Genomic DNA, 27,973 nt, shown 5'->3' on the forward strand with positions numbered 1-27,973 from the left:
AATGGTCTTTTTTAATGTATAGAGTTTTTAAACAGAAGATGTATGTCTGCAGAATCATCTGCAGATTTAAGGCATGAAAGGGAATACTTTTTTATTATTAAGCAGAAAATTTAGGAACAACATTTTTCTCTCTAGAAACTTGCAAAACAAGGACTGTAAAAACATAAGTTTTAATGAAATTAATTTTCCTTTTTTGTTGTTTCTCTCCCCCTGTACGGTCACCAATTGTCCAAGGATATCTACATTCCCACTCTGCAGTAAACCTGACCTCTGAAGCTCTACTAGATCTCTGAGTGTCTTTCTCCTCCAAAGTTGACAGCACTGCACACTCATCATCTCAACCTCACCCACAGCCCAGCCTTTCTGACCTACAAAGATTTTTCAACTTAATTAAGGGCTATCCAGAGTCCAAATGAAGAGAAAACATATCCACTAGCTGTAGCAATAACCCTTTTCATTCCCTGCATTGGCAAAAGTCAGGAAGACTGCAAAGGTACAGAAGATCAGAGCTTGTCTTGTTATCCACCTACAGGTTTCTCACAGGGCTTTAAGCAAACCACATGCAGTCTTTAACGCTGTTCCCAATCAGAGAAATCCACTACTCTCACCACTCTCGCCCACACAAATGCTCCAAGACAAGGAGATAGTAGCACTATGTATGGAAGTACAGCTGGATATGCACAGCAACATCATGAGGCCCTCACATCTAAGTCCCATCAGCTATTACGAGCTATTTCAACAAATTGCTCCTGCAAAAGCAGGTACAGAGTACGCTGAAGAGGAACTCTTTCTGAGGAAGTTCAACTTCTTACCTCTCTTGTGCAGCAAGACATCTCCTCCAAACCCACCCTCCTTCCAAGAAGGGTATTAGAAAATGGTACTGCGTGACAGACAGCCTTGTTCGGGATTCTCAGCTCTGTCCTTCCAGCTCCTTTACGTGGTTTTCGGCTTTATGGGACCCTCTCTGGGTTGTGGTATGTGTTCCGCAAGTAGGACATTTCCAGAAGAGTGAGAGGTCACCAAAAACAGGATGTTACCTCTACTTCTGCATCTACTCATGTTATCCTCTTTTTCTAGAAGCAGCATGTTTTCAAAATTCATCTGCCAAAGTAAGATTTCTGGCCTGAGCAATGACCATGCTCTTCAATAACAGTTTAACAAAAACTATATTTCTAGTGGACTAACACTGTTTTCAACCACCTCCAGATAACAAAAGGAAAAAAAAAAGTTTCTTTTTTTTTCCCAGACTGGCAGGACAGCGTTACAGGATAGAGACGTCAAGTTCTGTAACAAAATCCTACAAAGTCAGAAACAGGGCATGTCCTTTCACACACCTGGGCGACCGCCGCTCAGTTACTGGTATCAGGCTCAGCGTTGATAAGAGTTCAAGTGTCATATTTCTGTTTGACATTCCCATAAACACAACCTGCTTTTGCCTCAACATACTTGAGCTCTCTCCCAGGCCTGCTCCAGGGAATACGCATCATGCTCTTCCACACAGCTGCAAAAACAGTCACACACTAAACCTGTAGTCCAGGCACTTAATACTCCTCACAGGAAAACACATGTGCTAGTTTAAGCTCATAAAAAACCTCTCAGATGCCATATGTACACAGCACATTCAGTCAGCATTTTACAGTTGCCTCTAAAATTTGTGAAGGAGGAGAGGAAAATTATTTGACATGCAAAATAAACCTAACTGAAGGCAACAAAGTCAGCATTTTCAGCTAAGTGGCAAATACGTTTTACATACTGAAGGCAAGTAGTTTCCTCCCCGTGCCAATTTCCTGTGCTCGTTCCAATCAGCGAGCATTAAACAGTTGCGGCTATCATTCAGCGCATCAGGATTATAGCATACCAAAATGGGAAGTTAATTTATACCAACCAAAGCACATGATTAACTCAGTGCAAACTCTCCCTAGAGCTTTGATAACGTTCCAAATGGACCAAACTAAACTTACATTTGCAAAATGAAGATATAAGCCAGATCTCTCTGAAGTTGCATACCCCATTAACCAAGCTACCGTTATGTGCAAAGACTTATATTTTTACTCGGATTCATGTTTCTATCAGTTTTGGGTCCAACATAAATAAATGGTGCAACAGAGGCAGCTCTCTGCAGAATTCAAAGTTACGAAAGCAGAACTCCAGCTCTGTGAAACTCCCTTCACTCACTATCACCTTTCCCCTGCTCCCTTTACAAATAAAGGACAAGTGCACTATTCATTGCTGGAAGAAAAAAAATTCTTAAAAAAGCCATGGTCTTCTCAGTGGCAGCTGGTCTGAGCTTCAAGACATCAAATACCTCAGGAAACTAATAGGCATTATATGGAATGAATTTAACAAAAAAACCTCCAAACTGATATTTGGCAGAATTCAGCAACACTGTACTCCAAAACTCTTTGGAAAAGGAGGGACTTTATAAAAGCAACGCCTAAGACATGTCAAGAATAAACTAAAGGCTCTGCAACAGTACATAGGCTAGCAGGCAGCTGATGTAGCAAGCAAAAGACACCCAAACCAGAAGAATCCCTCTGTGGAGTGGTAGTTAAAGAGAAAAAAAAATAATTGCAACTTAAAGGAAGGGGCACAAGGAGCATGGTTTAGAGACAGATGAGCTGCTTCTGTGCTGAGACACTGTACAATGCAGGACAGATTTAGGATCTACTTGAAAATACACCTTATTAGAACAATCAAAGCACTGGTTATGCATTTTAAATGCATTAACATATGTTGTGGTTTAACCCCAGCCAGTAGCCAAGCACCACGCAGCCTCTCGCTCACCCCTTCCTCTCCAGTAGGATAGTAAGGAGAATGGAAAAAACCCACCTCGTGAGCTGCAAAAAAGACGGTTTAATAGGATAACAAAGAAAGAGAATAACAACGACAACAACAAAGTGATGCACAAATACAATTGCTCACCACATGCAGAAGGGAAAAAAAACCTCAACCAACCAAAAAAAACCCAAATAAACAACCCAATGCCCAGTCTGTTTCCCAGCAGCAATCCCACCTCCTGGCTAGCTTCCCCAGTTCCATCCAGAGCATGACGTTCTATGGTAGGGAATGGTAGGGAATATCCCTTTGCCCAGTCTGGGTCAGCTGTCCTGGTTGTGTTCTCCCAGCTTCTTGTTCTGGCTTAGACTTAGTCCTTGACTTAGTGCAGACACTACAACTACCTAGCAACAACTAAAAACATCAGTGTGTTATCAACATAATTGTCATCCCAAATCCAAAACACAGCACTGTACTGGCTACTAGTATTAACTCTATCTCAGTTGAAACCAGGACAACATATCAGAACATCCAACTGGTTGCAGTGGAGCAGGACTTCATATTGCATTACTATTGCACTCATGTTTCTAAAGCTTGAGGCATATCTTTTCTTTACGTGAGCTATACTTCCAGGTGATTCATGGCATGATTTTTTTCCCTTCAGAATAGCTGAATTTTCTAGGGCCTTTTCTCTGATCTGAGATTTACTGATTGCTTAAATGGGGAATCAAACTAAACACATCTTTGGAAATGCCCAATTTCCAAACTCTTTTTTCCCCAGTACCTTATGTGATAAAGCAAATGGCAGTCTTACTCCACAGCCAGATGAATTCTGGCAGTAATTATAAAAACATTTTTGGGTTTTTTTGTTGTTCTTTTTTTTTTTAATAAATGTCAAAAGATCATCCAATTTTTTAGCCTTCCCTTTACATCATCTCTGCAGTTCTTAATACTCACTGTTTCAAAAAGCTGGTTTCAGTATGCCTGTCCTGCTTAAGCCTCTCAAGATCCCATCGTGTTAGATGTAAGTTTAGCCTGGACACCAAAGGTCTTACTGCCAAACCAGAGAGCTAAAGTTACCAACTGGAACCAAAGATGCTCGTCCTACCCGAGAAAATACTTGTTCGGCAATGGAGGAACTAGTAAGAACTGACACTTGTACCAGTTGGCTTAAGAGAAATGAAGCAAGAGGCTACATTCAAGAAAGGTGACTCCTTGCTTTAAAGCTACTCAACTTTAGTATTTACTAACCCAATATGCAAGCCACCACTCTGTGACAAACAACTGAAACGTGACATTTTTCACATCATATCATTACTGAGAGGTGATAGTGTTCCTTCCACTGTAAAATATTCTTTTAAAACGGTATTTTCTCAGTATGCAAAATAAATAGTTATCGGGTATGTTCTTTTCTAGGACTAAGGGGGCAGAAAAAAAAAGGGAGTCTTGATGCACAGCAATCAAATACTGACACGAATAGTGCATGTGATGAGTTTAGATTACATCCTTTTTTAATGGATTTACAAAAGGAACAGTATCTCAAGTGACCAAGACCTCTAGAAGTGATTGAATGTCAAAGGTTTTAGCCAACCTTACAGATCTTACAGGAGGAAGAGGCTACTTAAACTGAAGTTCAGTTTGGGTAGTTTTCTAGTTTGCTTAAAGCATCGGTAAAGGTGGCTAAAATATGGAAAGCAGGGTCAGAGGTCTGTCCTCTGCCGAAGGGAGCAGTTACCAAGGCACTGAAACCAAACTCACCCGTTTGGCCAGTTCCTTCTTGGTGAATTAAACAAGTGGGTCTGCCACACTCAGATAGATCTGTGTCCTATTTCCAGCTCTGCTAAAAATGGCTTTAATGACAACCTTGTGTTTGCCCTTTCCTGAACACATAACACATTGTACACTTAACTTTGTACAGAAGTGTCAATTGATGTACTGTTCGGGGTGTAATTAATAACAATTACATTACACTAGAAAAGGGACTGCTTTGTGTACAATGTGCATTTCCTCATCAGCTGGATGGCAAAAGGAAACTTATTAGACATGAAAGTATGGTACAGCTGTGTCCCATAACCGGGTATTTGAATATTTATAAGCTATTGCACTTGGGATACCAAAGCTGATGACATGAATGCATGTTTTAATAAGTCCATCAGCAAAGCTTTCCTCATTAGAAATCTGCCCCTAGCATATTACATCAGAGAATTCTGTTATCATGAACCATATTACTTGTCCCAAATGGCATACTGTTTAAGCCAGAAACATTATGCCTATTTAAACAGCATGCTTTACGGTACTCAAAGTGGTAGAACTCTCTGGTAATACTATCTGTGGTTTCACACCTTTTAAGTAATAGTAATGAGTATTTTATGCTATGAAGACATGAAATGTGTTTATCTCGGGTGCTAAATCACCCTGAAAAATGCTATGAAAGCCCTCTTTATAAATACTTTATGAATGATTTGCAGACTGTGGGAATTATTTTTTCAACAAATTTGATTATTTTTATGTTTAAAAAGATAGCAAACAATGGTGGCTGTAGAATAAGCAATCAGTTCTCGGCACAGTTCTCAGTGCAACATTGAGTAGTTACCACCACCTGCCTCCTAGTATTGCTGTGAGAAGTCATGTTTTACTGTTTCAATCTTAAGTACAGTATTAGATGTGGATACATTTTTTTTTTTAACATGGAGAACAGGGTGAACAAGCTTTGAGGAGAGAGAAAAAAAATCTATTGCAAACTAGAGGTATTTGTATACTAACTGGCTACTGCACTGATGTTTTCCATGGAAATTCCAGCCGCATTAGTTTTGGCAGCAATTAAAGACTACTTCTGGAATCCTTAACAACATTCAAGGAGTTCCTTTTAACTTTACTTCATGTTCTGTAGTTCTTTCTACTCTTTAAAGCAAGGAAAGCATTTTTGGGTGGGGTTTTGTTTTTTTTTTTTCCAACTTTCAACTTGTTTTACTGTTAAAATAAATACAAAGATAAGTCAGTCAGAATTCAGGCTCAAAGGAACCCCACTGAAGTATTTATTCCTCTTTGAGAGGAGCCGAGAAGCTCCTCTTTTGCTCAGGTTGCACCTCTTACGGTTGCTTAGTACATTGTGCAACTCTGCCTGTGAGCCAACACGATCATAAGACTCAATGATAAAAGAAGCTATTCAGAGTTTTGGCAGGAAGAATACTTCTGACATTTTGTTTCATCTAGATCACAGGATTAGACTTCAGCTCGGGGCTTTAACACTAAGCTGCCTGTGCTACATCACGTAGAGCTGATTTCTGACACCTCTTCCACTGTAGATCACTTTATTCTTGAATATTCCCATCCAAGTCAATGGGATGGACCCTTGAAGCAAGCTCCAATCCATAACAACCAAGCACAGTTGAACCTATCTGTTGAAAAGGGAAGATTACGCCCTTACACTACACATATCTAAGTATTGAGCCACATAACCAACGATTTATGCTTCTTGAAAGGAAAACACAAACAAAAGCCAGCATGTATCCAGGCATCAAAAATGTAATTGTACTATATTTCAAATACCAGCCAAACTGTTAAAAGCCTATGTGACCACGTGATGTATTTCAAGCATGTTCATAACTACAAAACAATTACACAAACACCATTAGTATTAATACCGATTAACTAATTTAATACTAACTGCCTGGCTAGAAAGCGACTTCATGGAGAATGGCAACTCCAAATACTTGAATAGACTAATTATACATAGCTTTTTTTTTATATATAATTAATGGAGAGGAATAGTCACATACAAAGGGAAATTCATCTCAACTGTCCTAGGCACCTTAAGATGTAATAAACTACGCTTTCAGGAGCATCTATCCTTTTCCATGAAGGGAAAGCCTATGTGATTGGCTTATGCTACCTAAAAGCTGCAAAAAACTTCAGAGTGTGCCTAGAACTGCTTTGAATTCTCCAATAAAGTATTCTCAGCTAGGAGCAGTGGTATAAAGAGCAGAGGAAATTTACTATCGGTTCTCACTTGAAGGAGAGGATTATGAGGGGTTTCTACGGCTGGTCTCCTTAGAGAGGTCCATGTGATTACCTTGTCTACCTCCAGTTTCCCTCTCAAAACTCCCAAATCTACTAGTTGATCTGGACAGATCAGAAGGTCAGGCATGTCAGAGGAGATTTAAACTTCCTGAAAGTGTTGTGAAAATAAGGAGTCTGGCAGAAAATACCCTCTCTACAGACTGATAGAAAAGATTAATCACATTCATTGGGATTCTCTAATCTTTACAAAACATCCAGCTTTAGGAAAACTGAAGTTTCAACAGAAGCCATTCAGCTTCACAAAAACAAAAAAACCCAGAAAGGCAGGCAACCATCCACTTCAAGACCGCCAAAGCCCCCTAGCTTAATTTTTTCTATAATAATATAATTTTTCTATGATTAAGTAGAATTTTTCCTATTGATTCCTGTAACCTATATTTACCACCCCCCACCCTCCCCCAAAAAAAAGGTGACTAAACACAAATCACTTTTAGAAAGAAATTTGTTGAAACTACAAAACCTTTTTCAGTATCAAGGACAGTTCACTTGCTATGAAACTCAATATGAAGTTAAGAGTGAAACAGAAAAGACTTCCTCCATGTCCTCTCTACCACCACCTACCCACATACTTCTCCACATTGTTACATGACTGTTTCCAGGTAGGAAAAAAAAAAAAAATCTGACACCTAGTTTCAATGGTTTAACTCCAGAGATATAACTCTTGATTCATCAGAGCATGAGCTCAGCAGAGAAAGCAAAACAATGAATCTTCATTGAATAAGGAATATGTATTCATCATGTAGTCACTTCTTGAATCAACTCTGATTGATTAAACTTCTTTTATTAACTGATTTCAGTTCATCTGGTTTGTTAACATCTATGTAACCCACCTAGGGCCCTCGAACATCTGCTGCCCTTGTCTGACTTGTTTTAGGAAGCTCAAGCCCCTTTGTTTATTATAAAGATTTCTTAGATTTCTGTTGAGACTTTTAGATTCCCCTGATCTTTCTTAAGAACTATGGCAGCTAGCAGTTCTTTTTCTCCGTATAATCATTTACTGCTGTTGTCCAGCTGAGCTGATCATACTTCTCTCATTCACAGATTGGTAGGGGTTGGAAGGGACCTCTAGAGATCATCTAGTCCAACCCTCCCTGCTTGAGCAGGATCACTTTGAGCAGGTTGCACAGGATTGCATCCAGGCAGGTTTTGAGTATCTCCAGAGAAGGACTGCACATCCTCAAACAGAAATCATGGGTAGTGCTTCTCAAAGATTGACAGCTCTGCTGGTCTTCCATAAACGGAGACATACGGTTCAGGCTTATGTCTGTCCACGCATTTTCACTTTCCAGTTCATTGTGGTCATAACCACCCACTGAGTTCAAATATTTACAATCAGGAGTAGATGTCAGTAGTGGGCAGTGTCAGTGGTAGACAGATCAAGTATTTATTTGTGCCCCACACAATTAGGATGTTGCTCTTGGGCCTCGTCTAAGACACTTGTCTGCATGCATTATACTTACAGAAAAGTTACTGTGCACTACATTCATTCATTGGCATATGAAAAATACATAACGATGTCCTCACATGCAAATGGAAAAAAGTTTCCATTCTTCAATTTCCTCCAAATTTTTGAATGTTACACAGGATAGCATGAGCTGATAAATTTTATGGTAAACAGAAAAAACAGCATACCCAACCACCATATCCTCAGTATAGTCTCTGCATACCGGATGCTGAAATTGTTCTGCAAAAATCAATTGGGAATTTTCCTGTATTGTACACAAAAAATATGATCTTTAACTGATTTCAGTGATGTTAAATAGCTCAAGACTTTTACACATATTCACCAGTTATTTTGAAGGCTTATTTGTAGCCACATGAGCTGTTCAGAATGTTTTTTTGAAATTAGTCAAGAGTTAATTGACTCAAGATTTTCGGGGTGGGGGGTGAACTTTCTAGAGTACAAGCCACAGTATGTTAACACAGGCGGTATCTCACACTATACTGGGCTCCACTAAGATGAAAGGATTAGAGGATTCACTGTATAATAAAAAGAGCTCATGTAAGCAAAAGAAATAAATATTTACAAAAAGAAAACTGCCTTTAAATTCCTAAAACCCACCCCACACTGAAGAATCACCATCATATTGGACAGAAACATGCCCACAGGGAAGAGCGGGGCATAGGGGAATGAGCACAGGCAATAGCTTTCCTTAAAAAAATATTTATCTAAAAATAATTAGATAATCTTTGACACTTGAAACTGCTGAACCAGTCAGTTCTATTTCATGTTCAGCATCATACTATTAAACTAAGTCAAAAGTTTCTGTGGTTACTATCAGATGAAATGAGCTCATTTCCCCTGAGAATTGGCTACACTGACCAGATGTCTTTAGCCAGCTACTCCCCAGATCGAGCAGGAGAAGCACATGCAATGCCTTCTCTGTTACTATGGAGATGTGTTTTCCCATCCACTACACAGCCGGGCGTATAGTAGCTACCAGCTGTTGTCTCGACTCGTGCTCCATCAGGAGTGACTGAGGAAAGAAAGTGGGAGACGTAGGACTGAGCTTCTCCCAGCCCTCGACCTCATAAACTTTAACCACAGCGTCCAACCCTCAATCTTCTTAACCGCCGCTTGGGTTTGTTGCTATTGTTTAAAGCTGCCTTACAGTGCTTCCTCCGCTGCTTTTACAGTCTCGTAACAGGTCTGCGGCAGCACACAACCACTTGGTATAACATGTTCGATCGCTGGGCTGGAAACTTAAGGCTTCCTCAACTTGCACTTCTAGCCCAACATTCCCATGTAAATGGTTTTATGAGCTTAAATCTAAATCTCCAGCAGTAACCCATTTCAGGTTCCTGACATTATTCTCGCTCCATACTTTCAAAGAAAAACTTTGTGGATTAATGGCTCCCTATCCTTCCTGCAAGGCTGGTTAATACCTTCAATTCCCATTGCTTTTTAACTCCTGTGGAACTTTAATCCGTCTCTGACCATGCTGATGAGCTGCAGAGAAACAACACTGGTTAGGATTTTCATTCTTGCATTTTCTTTTTGAATGCAGCCAAGTTCAAATGTCTAATTATAACATTGCAGAGTTAATGATCAATTTAACGAAGGCTTTAGCGTATCTTTGAAGTCATAACAACAAGCCAAAGCGGGGTTTAAAACGTTAACTGCACAGGGAGCCTGTGTAGAGAACTTTCTTAGGATTATCTCTCTCACTTAACAAAGTTGAGACATTTCAGAATACTTCCAGCAACGCCATGGCTTGATCTGGTTGCCACATAGCACAGAGCTCTAGCTGGTGTTTATTTTATAGCTCTGAGCAGCACCAATCATTACCCTATTAATTCAAGCATGTTTAATTCAATGTCCTTCAACTACTCAGTCATGCCTATTTGTAACTTTTAAGCAACTACAGAAAGGTACAGCTTGTCACCACATTTATACCTAACAGGCGCTAATCACTAAGGTTAGATATACAATATAAGTAGGGTATATATTAAGACAGCTACAAGTGATGTTCACTTAAATGCATGATATGCAGCCTATGCTCCTTTTGCTTTAGGCACACTTCTTTCCACTTAGCACACAGGCTGAATTCGCCTTCAGATGTACGTAGCTCCTGCTGATGTCAGTGAGCTATAAATACACATCGGAGGACACACTCTGACCTGTTTACTTTTTTAATCTGACATATGTAGCCACTCATATTTTGTATATATTACGCACGATTGCAATGCTGAATCAGCACATCCAGAAATAACAATAAGGGCATGCTCAGCCTGGAGTAGCACACAGAGAAAGCAAGCTCCTCCTCACTTTCCTTTTAATAGCAATCCTGCCAGTCAGCATCATCAGGTGCGCTTTGCAGAGGGCTTTTTGTGTGTCCCCTCAGGTATCAGACAAGGGTGAAGGTGAAAGGCATTAACCTCTTGATAAAAGGTTAAGCAAGGAGTATTAGGACAGCAAAGGCATTATAGATGAGGGGGGCAGCCATTGCTGGTCCTCCAAAGTGAGCTGAGGGTGAAAAAATCAAAACCTCAGGCTGGCCGCAAGATCTCCACCAGCACTTTTCATTTGCACTACACTGAAGAACGGGGCTGGACATTTTTCCCCTTTAAAATTGCAAGTGAGGGAAACTTCCATAGCAAGAAGCAGAGACAGTCTCTAGAGCCAGGCACTGTCAGAGGAACATTTCACAGGTTTGATCAATCAATTTAACAGCCGCCCTGTGGCTTGCGCAGAGTGACAGGGCTGTAATGAAGAACTTCTAGGCACACAGGGGCTTATATATGGGGCATTATCAACAATGAAAACGTATATATCTTTTTTCCCCAGCGCTGCAGTTATAGACCACAATAATTGTATGGTGACATGTAGGATAAGTAGAAGCTGGATAAACTACATCAGTAAAAATCAATGCTTCCTTTCTAAACCAGCCAGTACAATCAGATTTCCTTTCAGACCTCCTGGGAGATTACATCGTACTGCTTTCTTCATTTAAACCCAACTTCCCTAGACCTTATCTATGTGGCAATTTCCACTTCATGGTAAGTTTGTTCATTACATTCAGGTACTTACCCTTACAGCCCTGCCACAGCAAAGGATTACAGATGCTTGAGTCTAAGGATCACTTAAGCTCTGACAAAATGTAAAGCAATAAAGAAGTGAGAGCAGTCAGCCTGCATCATGCTAAAAAAGGCTTTCAATGACTACCCAAGTACAACACTGCTGCAACAAGACCACGGAGTTGGCTTCCCATTTTGGGGGGAGTTCACTTAAACTCCAGAGAATGCTAGTCTTTCCAGAGATGATCAGGGCACTTACATTCCACAGAAGGGGATGATTTTTTTTGTTCTATTTTTAAAGCAATTTTGCTAGAAAAATCACATGATGAAATGGTATTTGGACATTATATCACAACCATCCCTACCATTCTTTCAAAGTGTACAACACAAATATTGTACTGCAACAGCAGTACAGAACTGTGTAGTTACAACTGCATCCAAAAAAAGGGAATGAGGTATCAAATCTGTTTGCTTCTCAACACTTGGAAAGCATAAGGACTTTGCTTAAACTGCAAAAACAAGCAAGCTCTTTAGCTCTCCTGAGGACATATAAGACCCTAAAATCAGGGGTTGCTTCCAAGGCACAAAATTTTTGGTTGGTATAGCTACACAACAGCTACCATTATGCATTATATCCTGAGACAAAGTCTTCACAAGTGTTTCAGTGGTTTAGTAACTGCTATCATATCTTCCAAAGTGATGTAAGCACTAGGAGGAAAATTTGCACACCTGTAAAGAAAGCTGGACTCTTTAAGCATAAACCGTGCCAGAGAGATGGTGGTGACAGGACATCTGTCAACTGACACTTCTTCACCTACATCAGGAAGATTCACCCATGTTTTTTAGAGATTTTAGAAGCTTATATTTCATTTCAGAAATGCAATTAGGCCTGCATTTGTCCCACTTCACTTTCAGTTCTTAGCTGGAAAACCCATGGCTCCATCGATAAATCTGTGCAGGAGAGGGGCACCTCCAGAAACATGCCGAGACCCTAATTTTGACATGTCAGCCTCAGGTTAGATGGCATACATTCATCTTTGAGCCTCAAGCAAAAGCAGCACTCAGGTTCCTGAGAGCTATGAAGTACAAACAAAAAAACCACCCAAACCAAAAAAGAGCTTTGCCACACCACAGTGAGGTAAACACACTGATTTTCTGCCAGATCCAACAGCAGGGATAAAAGCTCTTCAGTAGACCATAAAATTCTCATTCTATTGTATTAAGTTAACCTGAGACCAACAAAAGTTTAAACCAATGATTCAGACTGTAAACAACTGCAGCAGCAGAGGAGCTGCTGCAGATCACTGTCTCCCACCTCTTATTGGAACAACACTCACTCAGGGGGACAGGCAGGTGAATTTTTGCATCTGTTGATCCTAACTCAAAACAGAAACCATCTCATAGATGCTGGCTTAAAGGTTTCTTTTTGAGACAGAACCACCTCAGTACAACGCAGCATCTTACCGTTCCTGCTCCTCATTTATGCATCTCAGATTTTGAACACCTAAAAAATTCAGGAGAGATATTCCTCCATTTTAGGCATTATGTTTTGTGGTGCAATATCTATTGAAAAAGGTGCTACTGCTAGCTTGTCACTTTTTGTGCCAATTTATCAAATGGTTTGTATCTAGCAGATCATAGTTTTAAGCTTTTGGCACAAGAAAGCTCCTTAACATATTTATATGATGACAAAGGCCTCTCTCTGTTTAAAATCAACAGTTATGTCTTTCTCTGTCAAAAAGGGACACTGTTTTGAATCATAATCACTGCAGACCCCACAAGTGCAAAAGAAGTGGCAGGCACCATGACAGTACCTCACAAATACTAAAGAGAACGACCTGCAGTACAAGGCTCTTACAGCTGCAGTCTTCAACGTTTTCCTCCAGAACATTGCAATGTACAGGTGCTCCAGACAGTATAAACACTAACAAAAGCCGAAATCTTCATCCAAACAGGACTAAGGAGCAAGGTTCAATATATATGAGAGAGGCTAGACAGTATCATCATTTCTCTTAACCTTTTCCGTAATGGCTTGTTTACGTAACTAAATGATGTATTGATTGCCAAATATGTTTAAATGCACTTACTACAAGACATGCACATTGCACTACAATAATTTTTGATTAATTATATCAATTTCTAAACCAGATAGCTATGTAACTTTTAGAATCCACCTGTTTTGATTCATCTAATGCCATGCACTACAGCAAGATAGAAATAAAATGTGTTATTTAAAGCTTTCCATAACAGCACATTTGTCAACGATACTTGATCAAAGCGTTTGCTTTGACTGTGCCATGTTTGTTTAATTACTACTACTGCTTATTTTAGCCCATACTAAAAGAGTTCTGAAGAACATAACCTGGGCAGATGCCAGAAGAACGTGGCTTTTAAACATAACCTTATATTCAAAGAGCGAAATGAAGCTCTAACAATATAAGCAAGCAAAATTCTGTCATGTACACAAGCCTTTCCTGTGCATTTTTTATCTTTTTTGAAAGATTTAGTGGCAAAACCAGGATTTAAGTAGTTTTCCTTATAAATATTTCAGAAGACAGTACAGAAATTCATGCATGGTCTATTGCAAGAGCTATTGGAACAAATTTAGTTTTACTTTAGTATTTTGATAATCAGAAAATGAAGGATTTCACATCAGAGTAGATTTCACTGACTTCTGTGTGGCTTGCTTTCTTGAGGTCAAGTCTTTTGGGAGGGGTGGTTTATTGTTTTCGTTTGGGGGTGGATTTTTTTTTTTCCATCTGATGCATTTATCTGTTTACCAGAATCACATTCTCACACTTCAAGGTGTTTTCTGACTTTATTACATTGCCATCATTTTTCATTTGATAATGGTCATTGATTCTGAGATATTGCTTAGAATAAATATAATATCTTTCTACACTCAATGTTCTCAATTGCTCTTAACTGTTCTTTCTAAACTGCAGGGTACACTGACACAAACGACTGCAGAATAAGAATCACATGTGATCAAACAATGCACATTCATAGATACGCAGACTGTTCTGTGCACATCTACTTAAACTGAAGGGCAAAGAAAAACATTTACAGCAAATAATGAGGTAAAGTCTTTTTACACATTTATTGTGCAGAAAACTGTAAATATATTTCTTTACTCTGACTTGGTAGTAACGCTGCTCTGAGTAAGACAGTGACGATACTTTTCTGAACCCCAAAGGTCCACAAAAGGCCACAACTTGATTTCAAGTGCACTGAAAAATGTAACAGGTAGGTACCAGACCTGAATCTAAAATCCTGTCCATGTGCAAAGAAGGAATAAGTATCTGTAGCTCACCATTTTAACTTATAAGTGAAACCTTTGTATCAGATAAAGCTTAACAGCAGCACTGCAGGCACTGACATTTTGGGCTTACAAATGTATTTTCAGGCCTAGTCCATATATATTCCTGGTGCAGCTGGCAGGGAAGATCAAAGCAAAATGCAGCTGAAAACACCACTTTTCATCTGACTTCAAGGTTTGTCACGTTTCACATTGCTAATAATAAATCTGTCCCTGCCAGCTGAATTAATTACACCACCAGATGAACACAGATTTCACAGGGCAGGACCACTGAATGGTTCAAAACTTGGAAAGGTGCTCCAAATTTCAGGTGGTGACAAACACACAGGAAATTTCCAACCAGCAGCGGTAGTTACCTGTTTAAGATCCTGAGAGCAACCTCTCTAAACACACCTACATCAAGGCTACTGTTAGCACCACCAGCAGCACTATAGGAAATTGAAACAAATACAACCCGTCATTCTTGAAAACAGCCAGTGAAAGATTTTAACGTAGCTGTTCTAGATCAGCCCACTAGCAGTGTCTCTCTACTTTGCACTCACATTAAAATGATGTTTTGTACAATTCCACTTCACACAGAAGAGGACTTCTGGCAATCCAGGAGTCAAAAGCAAGCTCACAAATATTTTTGTTTCTTCTAGACAAAAACAAATCTCCTCAAACCAGACTGCAAAGAGCAAAGGCCTTTGCAAACATAGAAAATGCCTTCAGCTACTTAAAATACAATGTTTATTTTACTTCAAAGATTTTTAGACTAAATTACCTTAAAGCAAAAAGTGCAAGCAAAACAGTTTGGTCTTTTTTCTTTTCTTTCCCAACCTCTTAAAACATGCTGGTTGGTCTAGACCTACATATCACAGGCTAACATAAATAACTGCATCTTTCATAAAATTTATTCCACAAACAGGAGCTAGACCACTGGACAGATGCAGTAGCTGTATTTTAAATATTTTGGCATCCTTTTCCACCCCTGTTTCCGTCTCCCCGCACCTTCCTTTTGATCTGGCTCCACCCCAGGAGTCAGTCACCTTCCCTGGTGGGTGGATGTAATGGCACAGCTCAGCTCAGCCAGATTTTTGAGGAAAGTTTCATTCCCTCCCTGCTACTTGATCAAGAGACAGAAGAGGTACTGCCCCGGGCTGAGGTTCCCCTTCACTGGCTCTAGTTGCGCTTTCCAACTTGTAAATTAATACCTAAAATAAGAAGCCAGTTGACAGAAGAAAACAGAGGGTAGCACAAAAGAAAAGATACCCTATTTATTTGACGGTTCAGACCTCTGTCATTAAGTGCTAACAGGTACTTTGCTACCTACAAAACAAAGCACAGATTTGGAGAAGATTGTCCTTCAGCTCAGCCCACCTACAGCTTTTATTCTTCAATACTTAAGTCTCCATATCACATGTGGGGCCAAAGCACCAAGGGGTCCTCATTTACAGCCAGCTCCAAGGCACCGCAAGTAGCATATGAAATAGCAGCAGCAATCATAGAAGAACCTTCTTGGGAGTTCACGGGACCCAAGGTGGAGATTCGTGAATTCTTCTCTTGCTCAAGGACAGGCTTGCCTACTTTCCTCCAAGGTCTTCCCCAGCTAGGAAAGCACGAAATACCTATAGGCACATTCCCTGAAAATCCTGACAGCCATAAAGGTATTAGAGAAGATGGAAGGCAGGTTGCAAATTTTATTAGCATTTACTACATTAACTATTACAGATTTTTCTTTCAAGAACTGACATTGTCAGAGAGGTTGAGAATCCAGCTATAGACTCTTAACACTTTCTCTTAGTCTTTCCTGCAATTACACCTTATCCTTCCATGGAAACATTAGCTTTCATTTTGTAAAACGTTAAAGTAGACTGAAGAACCACAGTTTTAGAATTAGCCCATGAAATAAAAAGCGATATATTCAGACACACGCTCAAGCGTAACCCTGCAACTTCCTGCTTTTTTATGAATTTTCTGGCTTTTGAGGTAAAAGTAATGAATCTAGTAGTCTAGCACAGTTTAACAAGTGATACAGTTTTCAAAAAAAATTTTTCTCTTGGGAAAAGGCTTGTCTGGTGACATTGGCAGCTCTGGCGACTGACCCCTAGGGAAGTGGGACAGTCATACACAGATGGGAAATAGCTGGGAAGGAGCTACATGGAAGCACTGAAACGTTAGACCCTACCTAGTGGCTGAAAACTCAAGTGCGAGGTCCAGATGCTAAAGTCTGAATGTGTTAGCATCATTGTTAGTGAACTGATACTAACTGACAGATAGATTATATTACATAAAGTTCAATTTCTGGCTGCCCACAATGGCTCCTAATTCAAACAAAGGCCTGACAAGCTACCGACAATAAATAAATCAAAGTAAAAAGCACATTGCTTTGAAACTTTAGCCTTAAAGACGGGAACATTACAGTAAGCTCGTTTGTTAAAAGGACTGCTTGATTTTGACCTAATACTACTTTACCAAAGCAACTGAAAATTATTGATTTCCTGTGTTATGAATTAAGATGAATAAAAAACTAAGAGATTACAAATAAAAAGCCTTCTTTGTTCTGTATATCACTTCCGCTATGCCAGTCAGTCAGATGCCATTGTTTTTCCTCCTGGTCCCACGGCACATGGAGGTTATCTTACTGGGAAAGAAAACAAAATGAAAAGAGAGAAACAAAAGTCTTTTCCAAAATTTTTACTGTTTGTTTTCAGTCTTACATCCAAGACTAGGAATAAACAAGAAAAACAGTAGCAGTTTTAAAGAATGCCCCACACTAGTTCAATTTTCATCTCTGTTTTAAAATGTTCACAATTCTTTTGGTCCTAAAGCCTCCTGGGCTAGAGGCTGGGATTAATATTTACATAAAAGTGATTAAAAGACATTTTAATTCAAAAAAGCTGAAGCGCTTCATGAGCTGCCTCTTCCATGCAGAGTTTGTTCCAACTCTTAATCAATGATATCTATACGCAGCTCTGGACCCAATAAATGTTTCTGCACTGTCTTGAGCCACAGAATGCTATAAGTTGTGGGCAGCACCGATCAAGGAAGCCAGAGGAGAACAAAAGGATGCTCCCTACCACCATGCAAAAGGCATGCTAGAGTGATCTCTGCTACATCCCTGCCCTCTTGTAGATGGCAGGCAAGGAACACAATGCAAGCCAAGTGATACTGTGCATGGAAGCCTAAATGCACGTTCAGAAAGGCAACATAAGTCACTCGCAACTCAAAAGTGGCAGAAGCTGCCCCAAATTTGAATCAATATTGGCTTTCTGTGTGTTTGAATTCTCCACGCCTTGTAGGCTGCTTCAGTTGGTAACAATTTTTAAGATCAAGGTAGGGAAGGAATGACAGAAAATACAGTTCCACGATGAGTGACATCTGCAATTAAGGAATTATAACACTCAAGAAGTCTGTGTTCCAAGAGGTGACAGAAAAACAGAAATGACAAGAAGTATCTAATCATGTGCTGCACCCCTCATCCAAGCCACTTAGCACTTTTTCCTCCACCTCTGACACCTTTGCACAAAAGGTTTCACTAACAGTCTCCATCATCTTGCTTCAACTCTCCAAAGCAACTATTTTTTGTAAGTGAAAAAGCTCTAGCTTGACTTCTTCAAATATTAAGGAAAAAACCCTATTAGCAACTTTCTCAATGCCACACCAAATTTAAGAGCAAGGAGAAAGAGACAATTGTTTCAAGGAACAGACAACTCAGAGTGAGGTCATCAGAAAGAAGAGATGTTTCTCCTGCTTGTGTCCTTGTTCTGTCCTTAAACTAAGACTATGCATGATGCTGTTCTGCATTTTTATGTCATTCTATGCTCAAAGAGGCATAGCAGCAGAATCTCCCTCTTCTCATCTGCTGTTTTCTAGATGATCACCCTAGCAAATGCAAGTAGCAATAAACTCCATGTTTTAGGAAATCTACAGGAACCATAGTGCTGAGGAGTTCTTATATTAAAAAGACATTAAAATCTAGCCCCCTGTTACCTGACTCTACTTAATGGAGATTTAAAGTGCCAGAGGATATTTGAATTAGCATCGATTCCCTCTCCCTAGCGCAAGCAACACCACAGTGAGAAAAGGACTGAAAGAAAACACCTTACCCTACACATTTACAAACACTAGTCTCTTCTTTCCAAATGAAAGTTAATTGCAGACACAAAATCGGAAGAAATCAGCAATTTAGATACAGATCACAGACCTCATTACATATCTACAACGATGTGATTTGGTTTTAAAGACAGAAACATCCCTGCACATCAGCCATGAAACAAATGAAGGTGCCTGGGATGTGCAACCTAACGGTCCCTTCTGTCCAAACATTTAGAAACCAGAGTTCATATGCTTTCCAAAAGCGGAATCAAGTCCTGAAACAGCTTTCTCTTAATGGCTTCACTAGCATATCAGAACCATGGTTTGTTGACCCTGAGAAAGTAAAAATTGACAGGCTGCCTGTTTGTTTTTGAGTTTTGTCATTTGATTGAATGGTGACAGCGCGCATTTTTGTGTGACTTGATGCATGGCTGAGCTTCTCACCTCTGACTCTCATTGACCATTAACCTGACATAAGCAATTAAGAAAAGAAAAGGAAATTTCATGTTATCACTACACTACTCGAAAGCATTTTTCCTACCTGTTAACGTGGAGTTTCCTAGTATGTTACCAAAATATAAAAATAGGGCTTTGTTTATAAAGAGTTACTCATTTTGATTACTGCTGCAAACCTTGTTCTGCTTTTAAGGTCTACAAGATCCCAGATCTATTCGCTCCACCTTACTTACTGTATCACATATATATTCCTAAGTGCATACCAGTGGGAAGTTTGACTTCAGTACAGTCAGTATAGTGCCTCTAATTTTCTTGCATTTACTTCCTTGCAGATGAGATAGCAACTCACGAAGCTTCCTGTTCAGAATTTGGAGTAAGGGAAGAATTTTTTCTTTACATTCTTCTAAGCTGTGTTTGCTTTAAAAAGGCAAATGACTCATAGTGGTTAAATATTTAAATATTTCACTAATGAGCTGGATCCTAACATGCAAGTATGAAAAGACATGTCATCATGTCTGGGGGAAAAAAAAAAAAAAATCACACTCGTGGCCAAGCAGCTTTTTTTGATTTATATATTTACATATACACACACGCACGCACTAGGAATCTATAAGGTAAATTGCTATCTCAGAACTAGTCTACACACACGTTTAGTATTGGTATTCTCTGTAGAGATATGTGGGGTTTGGGGCTTGGCTGTGTTTGGTTTTTTTCCCTTTTTATCAAAATAGTTGCAGTAATTCAAACGCAAATGCCCTGTTATTGTATTAATAATAATGATGACATAATAGTGCAATTATACCCTATGGAACTAGGCTATACCGACACATGCAACCATGTGCTCATGATCACTTCAAAGACAGTAAGAGATTGAAGATATTACCACACCCAACTCTTCATTACTGCACCCCTCATCTTGGAGATTACCACCCACAAAGCTGAACAATAGTAACCCATTGTGGAAGTGCTCTTAGCCCTCCTTCCATCTAACCAAATTAGTTTTAACCATCTTTGGTGGTAAACAAAGCTTTCTGGGGCAGCAAGGCACTGCAGCAGACTATGAAAGCAAATGCAGTACAATCTAATTCTAGGCAGAGTGAAATCCCGTTGAGGGGCAGCAGTGAAGAGCTAGCAGATGACTGCTTCTTCAGCTTTTCCAGAGAGACATGCTTCTGCAGCCCTATCTACACCCTGTCTGTTCTAGCCGAGCTTGAGCTTTTGTTTGTAGAGACAGCCTAGCTGCCAATTTGAGTTCAATAACTGGCTCTGGATTATAGTAGGCATGCCTAGACCTATAGGATAAAAGTAATTTCAGTCAAGTTGGTCTAAATCAGCTGTCAGGCTGATATCCTGCTGTCCTGCACCAAAACAGATGCAAAGTAAACATAAAATGCTACTTAATTTGTTATTCAGTCAAATCAATACAAGAGATGGACAAAGCTAAGTATGTAAAATAAGGGCCAAAATCTCCGCTTTCATATTAAAAAAAAACCTTTCAAACTTCTAAATTAAGAAATTAAATGAAAAATTAAATATATATTTTTTCAGTGTGATGATTGCTGAGGTCCATCACCAGACCTGAACACATGGAGCAGGCCAAACCTGGGACTTCTGTAAGTTATGTTCTTTCTCTGCTCCAGCGCCTGGCTGCACAAGAGGGTACGCACACTTCCTCCCACTCACCTTTTCATCACATTGTCTGGGCTGCAAGGTCTACGAGGGTAGGAACTATCTTTCAGAGCATGTTGGCCACCTCTACTAGGTGTTGTACTTGATCTTACAGGCAGGGCCCTTTGAATGGGGTGTAAGTAAATAATAATAATAACCTTTCTCAGAAGAATAGCACACAAGTCTGCTTGTAACTTATATTGCAGATAAAGTTTCCATCATGTTTTTAACCATCAAAAGCTAACAAATCTTACTCTACAGTTCCACAAACACTTTAAGCCAGTACTGCTGCCAAAAGAAGCAATTTCATCTGGCCAAAAAAAAGGTTAGTTTGAACCCATCTGGGTTCTCCAAGGCAGTTTACAACATAGCTGCACAAATGCTTGTGTTGGCACAAGGAATAGAGCAGCAGGACCGTTTCTTCAGGTGGCAGTGCCAGTTTATGCAGGCCGAAACCCATTCTTGAAAGCGCAGCCCAGGTTCTCTGAAGGATTTATCTTACAAGGCCAAGTTAAGGTGGAAAAGCTATGGGTCACCCAATTTTACTCATAAAACTGCTAATACTCACCTCCCAAGAATGCTGCAAGGTTAAGTACATTTGTGTTTGTAAGGTATTACAAAGTACGATTAGTAAATATTTAATTTTCTCTCCTCCCTTTTCCCCTGCCCTGGCCACTAAGTATAACTCGTTCTGAGCTTCATATACTAAATCAATGACTTGGAACAGGTCCTAGAAGGTAGCTGTCAAGCTCCCTGCCTGTAGGCCAGATGGAGGTCAGTCATCATACACACGTATTCCGATTTAAAACTGTTCTGCAATGTTGCAGCCAAAACAGTATCTAAATACTTTGTACCCACGCTGCTGTGGGGAACTGTGGAATAGTCAGATTACCTCTACAGCAGCCATCCTTTCTCACCTTGTTCTGGGGAACAGTTGCAGAGGGATAAAGGACAAGTAAATCAACTCCTTTTGCATGCAGTCCATGTGCAAATGCATCCTGTCAAGCTGACAGGAACAACGATGAAAAGGAGTGTTTCTGAAAGGTTGTTAACGGCATGCTGGGGGGGGGGGGGGGGGGAAGGTTAACCTCAATGTCATTAGCATAAGGGAAACACCATCAAAGTAAGGCAGTACATAGCTTGCTTTCACAGACGATATGAAAACAGGCATTTTGGTTATTTTGTTAGTTCTTCAAAGTCCTGCAGTTTCCAAGAGCTAATAACAATTCTTGACCCCTCCATCATCTTAGAAATATGCTAATGTTTGATGGGTCAGGTAGAACTACCTGATGTAAACAATACACTAAGGTACAGGTCGCTGAAATCAATGAACAACTGGCATAGCTGAGCAGTGCAGAGGTTTTAGGACATCTGTCCCAATGTTTGGACCCTGGAGGCCACTCAGAGAAACCTACAGAATTTACTCTGTTGCAGTCTCTGATGCTGTCACTACCAGGGCACATGGGCACTGGTCCTTGTTTGCAGCCAAGGCACAGGACATGCCAGGAATGCAGAACAGAAAACACAGCATGCGGCAGCTCTCTGGACTATCAAAACTCCTCCAGCAGCTCAGTATAAACACCAAGTTTTAAGCTCTACCACAAAATTAATTTCTTTTATAAGCTCAGATAAAGTGTAAATGCCCATGCTATGTATTACTAGCCACTGAATCAACAGCTCTAAAACTCTTTCGCAAGACCTTTCTAATTACTGAGATAAAACAGGACTGGGCCTTGTATTACAACAAGAACAATCCTAGAAATTCTTTGTGCAAGACAAATCTAATAGAACTGATGCTTCGGTCATGCTGATACTTTTCATACTACCAAAATAAATTAGATAAAAATAAAGTTAAAACATTAAATGTGAGATAAATACAACTTGCAGTTACATAAATCAAACTCTCATGCTTCCTAGATTATTCCTAAGTACAAGCAGACACTGTTCAAGAATGCTTTCCTATTATGCCCCAATCCTGTTAATATTTATGAACACAGGAAGCTCCACTGAAGTCATGATGACTACTCACATGCACAAAGTTAAACATACTGCATAATTGCAAGTCTCATGCCATAAAAACTTCACTTATAAATGTAGAACCTAATTTGGTCACCTATACCCATACACATAAAAACCCCAGCATATAGAGTCTTGACTTTTTTTTCCCCCCTCTCCTAAAATCTCTCAGTAGGGCTGGAGGATCTACTCAATATAAATGAAATCCAGCTAGAATTACTTTTTCTAATAATTGCTAAAAATAGAAATATGTTCTATATACAGAAAAATATATATGTAAAGAAACATACATATAAATATATATTAAGAAATAATAGGGTGATCTCTGTACCTTCTTGTTCCTTCTGTGTGCACAAAGTCAGGTATTTGTCACTTTTTTCATGGTGTGGCAAGTTTCTAACAGGATGTTCATTTACTCATTCCCCTTCCAAGAACAGTTAGTGCTCAATGCTGAGATGGTCTTTCCTACCATCAAATGCAGAAGACAAGAAATGAAATAACAAAGTTTTGCAAAAATGAACTCATAGAAGCTTACTTTAGAAGCTGCCAAGAAAAAGAAAGCCACCAAGAAGTCCCCTTGCTTTTGTTTAGCCAGTTAATTGAATCCACTTAATCCGACATCGTGAAATAAAATTCTTAATACATTCAATTTGTTTGCGTTACTTTCTCTTTACTAACTCCTGGAACCTCCTTTCTTCCAAGACACTGGCACTCACTGCTCTTCCGCACTACAATTACACCACACCTGCAGAGTTTATTCCAGTTTTGCCTACTAAGGGCCACTTAAAGCCATTCAAGAGCCACCAGCTAGTGACAGCTGGCAAACTCAAACCTGTCTCAGTAGTCTATCATATGTAATCAATTGCAAATAGAACTTCAACAGACTCATCCCATTATTTCCTAGCTAATTCCCCCTGGGAAAACAAGCCAGCAAGCTTCCACTTTGAATCATGAAGCTAGTTTTGCCTCTGTCCCTCCCTCCCAACTTCTTCCTTTCTCCTCTCTTTGCATCAGTTCACTGCACTGTTTCAGCTTTTCAGCTTGATATCCGTTATGTTATGTCAGCTGTTACATTACGCGTAAAACAATAGACTCCAGCTGGCTGAGGTCAGATGTGAAAACAAGGACCTAACAAAGCCATAGACCCTCCAGTTATACTGAAATTGAGATACACACTGAATGTAGCACTTAATGACAAACTCCTTTCCAGACATTTGGGCAAAGCATAAAGGAAACACCTGTCACTGCAAACATTGCACACTAATCCAGATAAACCCTAAATTTAAAAATCTTTCTTTTCGCTACTTGGCTCTACTACGCACCAGTATTCCACAGTTTAAATTTTTTTCCAAGATGGAATTTGTATTACTCTGTTTACTAAAATATTAAATAGTGAAAAACTGCGTATAATTTCAAAGAAAATATGTTTACCATGTTTCTTTCAGAGTTACCAAGCAAATGCTCTGAGCTTGACATGGATTTACACCCCAGAAAAGTTTAGTCAAATTTTAACCCTTAAGTAGAAAGCTCAACAAAAGCGAACAGAAGATGTAACAGTGAATGAAACCTACTTTTTTCAGTGATGGTATTTTCCTGGACAGACCTTTGAACAGAATTTACTGGAGTGCTGCTATACTAAAAATAAAGAAACAAAACACCAGTGTACTATGTGACTTCTGAGAACAAACACAGGATCTTGAGAACAGGTGAAGTAACAACAACTCTGGAGGCACATATCCCCCTATTTTTCAAAATGCTGCATACAATATAAAAGCAATGTTTTCTGAAGACTGTCACACTACTGTAATTCACATATGTAAAAGCCAGGATGCTTGCTCAGCGCAAAAGGACCACTTGGCACTGTGCTCGTTTCAGTCTTTGGCCAACACCCACACACTGCCAGTGAGGGAGATCACCATGTCAGATCATGTAGGCCACCAAGCAGCCAGCAGACGGCACCGATCTATCACCAGTGGTTCATGCTGGCCTGCAATCTGTCACCAGCTCCACCATGAGCTTGGGGAAGGTCACTCTTCCCAGAGCCTGGCTTAATCTTCAGAGTTTGAGCCCCAACAAATGCTTGGTGCTTCATAGCCATCTCATCCCAATGTACTGTGGAGATAGATGCTAAATCCTGACTCCTCTACTCACAGTGACTTAGTTGTAGCCTTTATTTTAAATGACAACATTCAGGTATAGAATCATAGAATGGTTTGGGTTGGAAGGGACCTTAAAGATCATCTAGTTCCAACCCCCCTGCTGCGGGCAGGGACACCCTCCACTAGACCACATTGCCCAAAGCCTCATCCAACCTGGTCTTAAACACTTCCAGGGATGGGGCATCCACAACCTCTCTGGGCAACCTGTTCCAGTGCCTCACCACCCTCACAGTAAAGAATTTCTTTCTAACATCCAATCTAAATCGACCCTCCTTCAGCTTGAACCCATTACCCCTTGTCCTGTCACTACACTCCCTGATAAACAGTCCCTCACCATCTTTCCTGTAGGCCCCCTTCAGGTACTGGTAAGCCCCAATTAGATCTCCTCAGAGCCACCTTTTCTCCAGGCTGGACAATCCCAACTTTCTCAGCCTGTCCTCATAGGAGAGGTGCTCCAGCCCTCTGATCAGCTTCGTGGCCCTCCTCTGGACTCGCTCCAACAGCTCCATGTCTCTCCTGTACTGGGGCCCCCAGAGCTGGACGCAGTACTCCAGGTGGGGTCTCACAAGAGCGGAGTAGAGGGGCAGGATCACCTCCCTCGACCTTCTGGTCACACATCTTTTGATGCAGCCCAGGACACGGTTGGCTTTCTGGGCTGCAAGCGCACACTGCCCGCTCATGTTGAGCTTCTCATCAATCAATACCCCCAAGTCCTTCTCCTCAGGGCTGCTTTCAATCCATTCCTCGCCCAGCCTATAGTCGTGCTTGGAATTGCGCCGACCCACGTGCAGGACCTTGCACTTGGCCTTGTTGAACTTCATGTGGTTCGCACGGGCCCATCTCTCCAGCTTGTCAAGGTCCCTCTGGATGGCATCCCTTCCCTCCAGCATGTCGACCACACCACACAGCTTGGTGTCGTCGGCAAACTTGCTGAGGGTGCACTCGATCCCACTGTCCATGTCACCGACAAAGATGTTGAACAGTGACGGTCCCAGTACCGACCCCTAAGGAACACCGCTCGTCACTGGTCTCCACTTGGACATTGAGGTGTTGACCACAACTCTTTGAGTGCGACCATCCAGCCGATTCCTTATCCACGGATTGGTCCATCCATCGAATCCATATCTCTCCAATTTAGAAACAAGGATGTCATGCAGGACAGTGTCAAATGCCTTGCACAAGTCCAGGTAGACGATGTCAGTTGCCCTTCCCTTATCCACTGACGCTGTAACCCCATCATAGAAGGCCACCAAGTTTGTCAGGCACGATTTGCCCTTAGTGAAGCCGTGTTGGCTGTCACCAATCACCTCCTTATTTTCCATGTGCCTGAGCATAGTCTCCAGGAGGGTCTGCTCCATAATCTTGCCAGGCACAGAGGTGAGACTAGTTCCCTGGGTCTTCCTTTTTTCCCTTCTTAAAAATGGGGGTTATGTTCCCCCTCTTCCAGTTGGCAGGAACTTCGCCAGGCTGCCAGGACTTCTCAAATATGGTGGAGAGTGGCCTGGCCACTTCATCCACCAGTTCCCTCAAGACCCGCGGATGCATCTCATCAGGTCCCATGGACTTGTGCACCTTCAGGTTCCTTTAGATATTCTTGAACCTGATCTTCTCCTACAGTGGGCAGTTCTGCATTCTCCCAGTCCCTGCCTTTGCCTTCTGTGACCTGGGCAGTGTGGCTCAAGCACTTGCCAGTGAAGACTGAGGCAAAGAAGTCGCTGAGTACCTCAGCCTTCTCCATATCCTGGGTAACCAGGTCGCCTGTTTCATTCCGGAGGGGACCCACATTTTCCCTCGTCCTCCTCTTATCACTGACATACCTATAGAAGCTTTTCTTGTTGTCCTTGACATCCCTGGCCAGACTAATTTCTGTCAGGGCTTTGGCTTTCCTAACCTGATCCCTGGCTGCTCAGACAGTTTCTCTGTATTCCTCCCAGGCTACCTGCCCTTGCTTCCACCCTCTGTAGGCTTCCTTTTTTTGTCTGACTTTGCCCAGGAGCTCCTTGTTCATCCATGGGGGCCTCTTGGTGTTGGTGTGTATGCCACCACAGAACTCCAGGTACAGAAATACATGAAGAGGAATATATATTTTTTTCATAGTTCTTAGAAAAGGCAGAAATGGAAGTAACCAGTTTTCTGCATCCAAGCTTATCTTTATCAAATACACTCTCCAGTGTAGCAAACTGAAATTAGAATTCAAATCCAGAACATTCTGAACCTCCTAGAAAAAAATGTATGCAATACATATAAAGAGAGTTTTATTTTTTTATAAAAATCACAGCTTATTCTTATCATATACATCTCAAAGTAATTTTTGGTGGCAACTTCAGAGAAGTTTAGCCAAATAAACTTTTTCTTTTTTCCCCACTGAAAAGGAAACATTTAAGACAACAGCAAGAACATACTGGAATAACATAATATACTGGAAATCTTCCAGTACATTAACAAGTTTAGTATCTATTTCCTTCTCCTCCATGCAAATACTCCTCCAATTCATTTCTCTGAAAGCTTTAATTGTTCTCACTTTTTTCTGAAAGCCATTCACATGACAAGAAATCAGGTAGGCCAAACAGCATGAATTTTGTGGCTACAACCACAAAGTGGCCAGAGTTGTCCCTGGCAGCAACATTAACACAGCCTTTTTCTTCCACCCTTCTCTCCCAGAATTATTTCTGTTGATTACTTGTTTAAAATTCCTCAAGCCCATGTGAAAAAACATCTCTTTATTAATAGCTCACTTCTTCCAAAAGATATTTTTATCTACTTCAGGACATCATCCAAGGTCTGAATCCAGCCACCCCAAATAGGACACAGCATGGTCCAATGCTGCCCTCTACAGATTTTTAAAGGGAAACTATAGCTCCCTTCTACAAGTGTTTGATTTTTAGCATATGTAAAAGGAAAAAGC

The 27,973-nt window shown here is 40.5% G+C and overlaps 1 protein-coding gene across 4 annotated transcripts in view; it reads right to left on the minus strand.

Moving 5' to 3' along the window:
* The window catches only part of KCNQ1 (potassium voltage-gated channel subfamily Q member 1), a 364,087-nt gene that overhangs the window by 281,743 nt on the left and 54,371 nt on the right, over positions 1 to 27,973 (minus strand). Inside the window, exon 1 of one of the 4 annotated variants that reach the window (XM_054828307.1) lies at positions 813 to 1,032. The exons of the other annotated variants lie outside the window; for them this stretch is intronic. Coding sequence (XP_054684282.1) covers positions 813 to 833 — 21 coding nt within the window. The 5' untranslated portion in view covers positions 834 to 1,032. Of the gene's footprint in view, positions 1 to 812; positions 1,033 to 27,973 lie in introns of those variants that run through there. 4 annotated transcript variants of the gene reach the window in all.

The sequence above is a fragment of the Grus americana genome, chromosome 5 (assembly GCF_028858705.1).
Source record: "Grus americana isolate bGruAme1 chromosome 5, bGruAme1.mat, whole genome shotgun sequence".
NCBI classification, from domain to species: Eukaryota; Metazoa; Chordata; class Aves; order Gruiformes; family Gruidae; genus Grus; species Grus americana.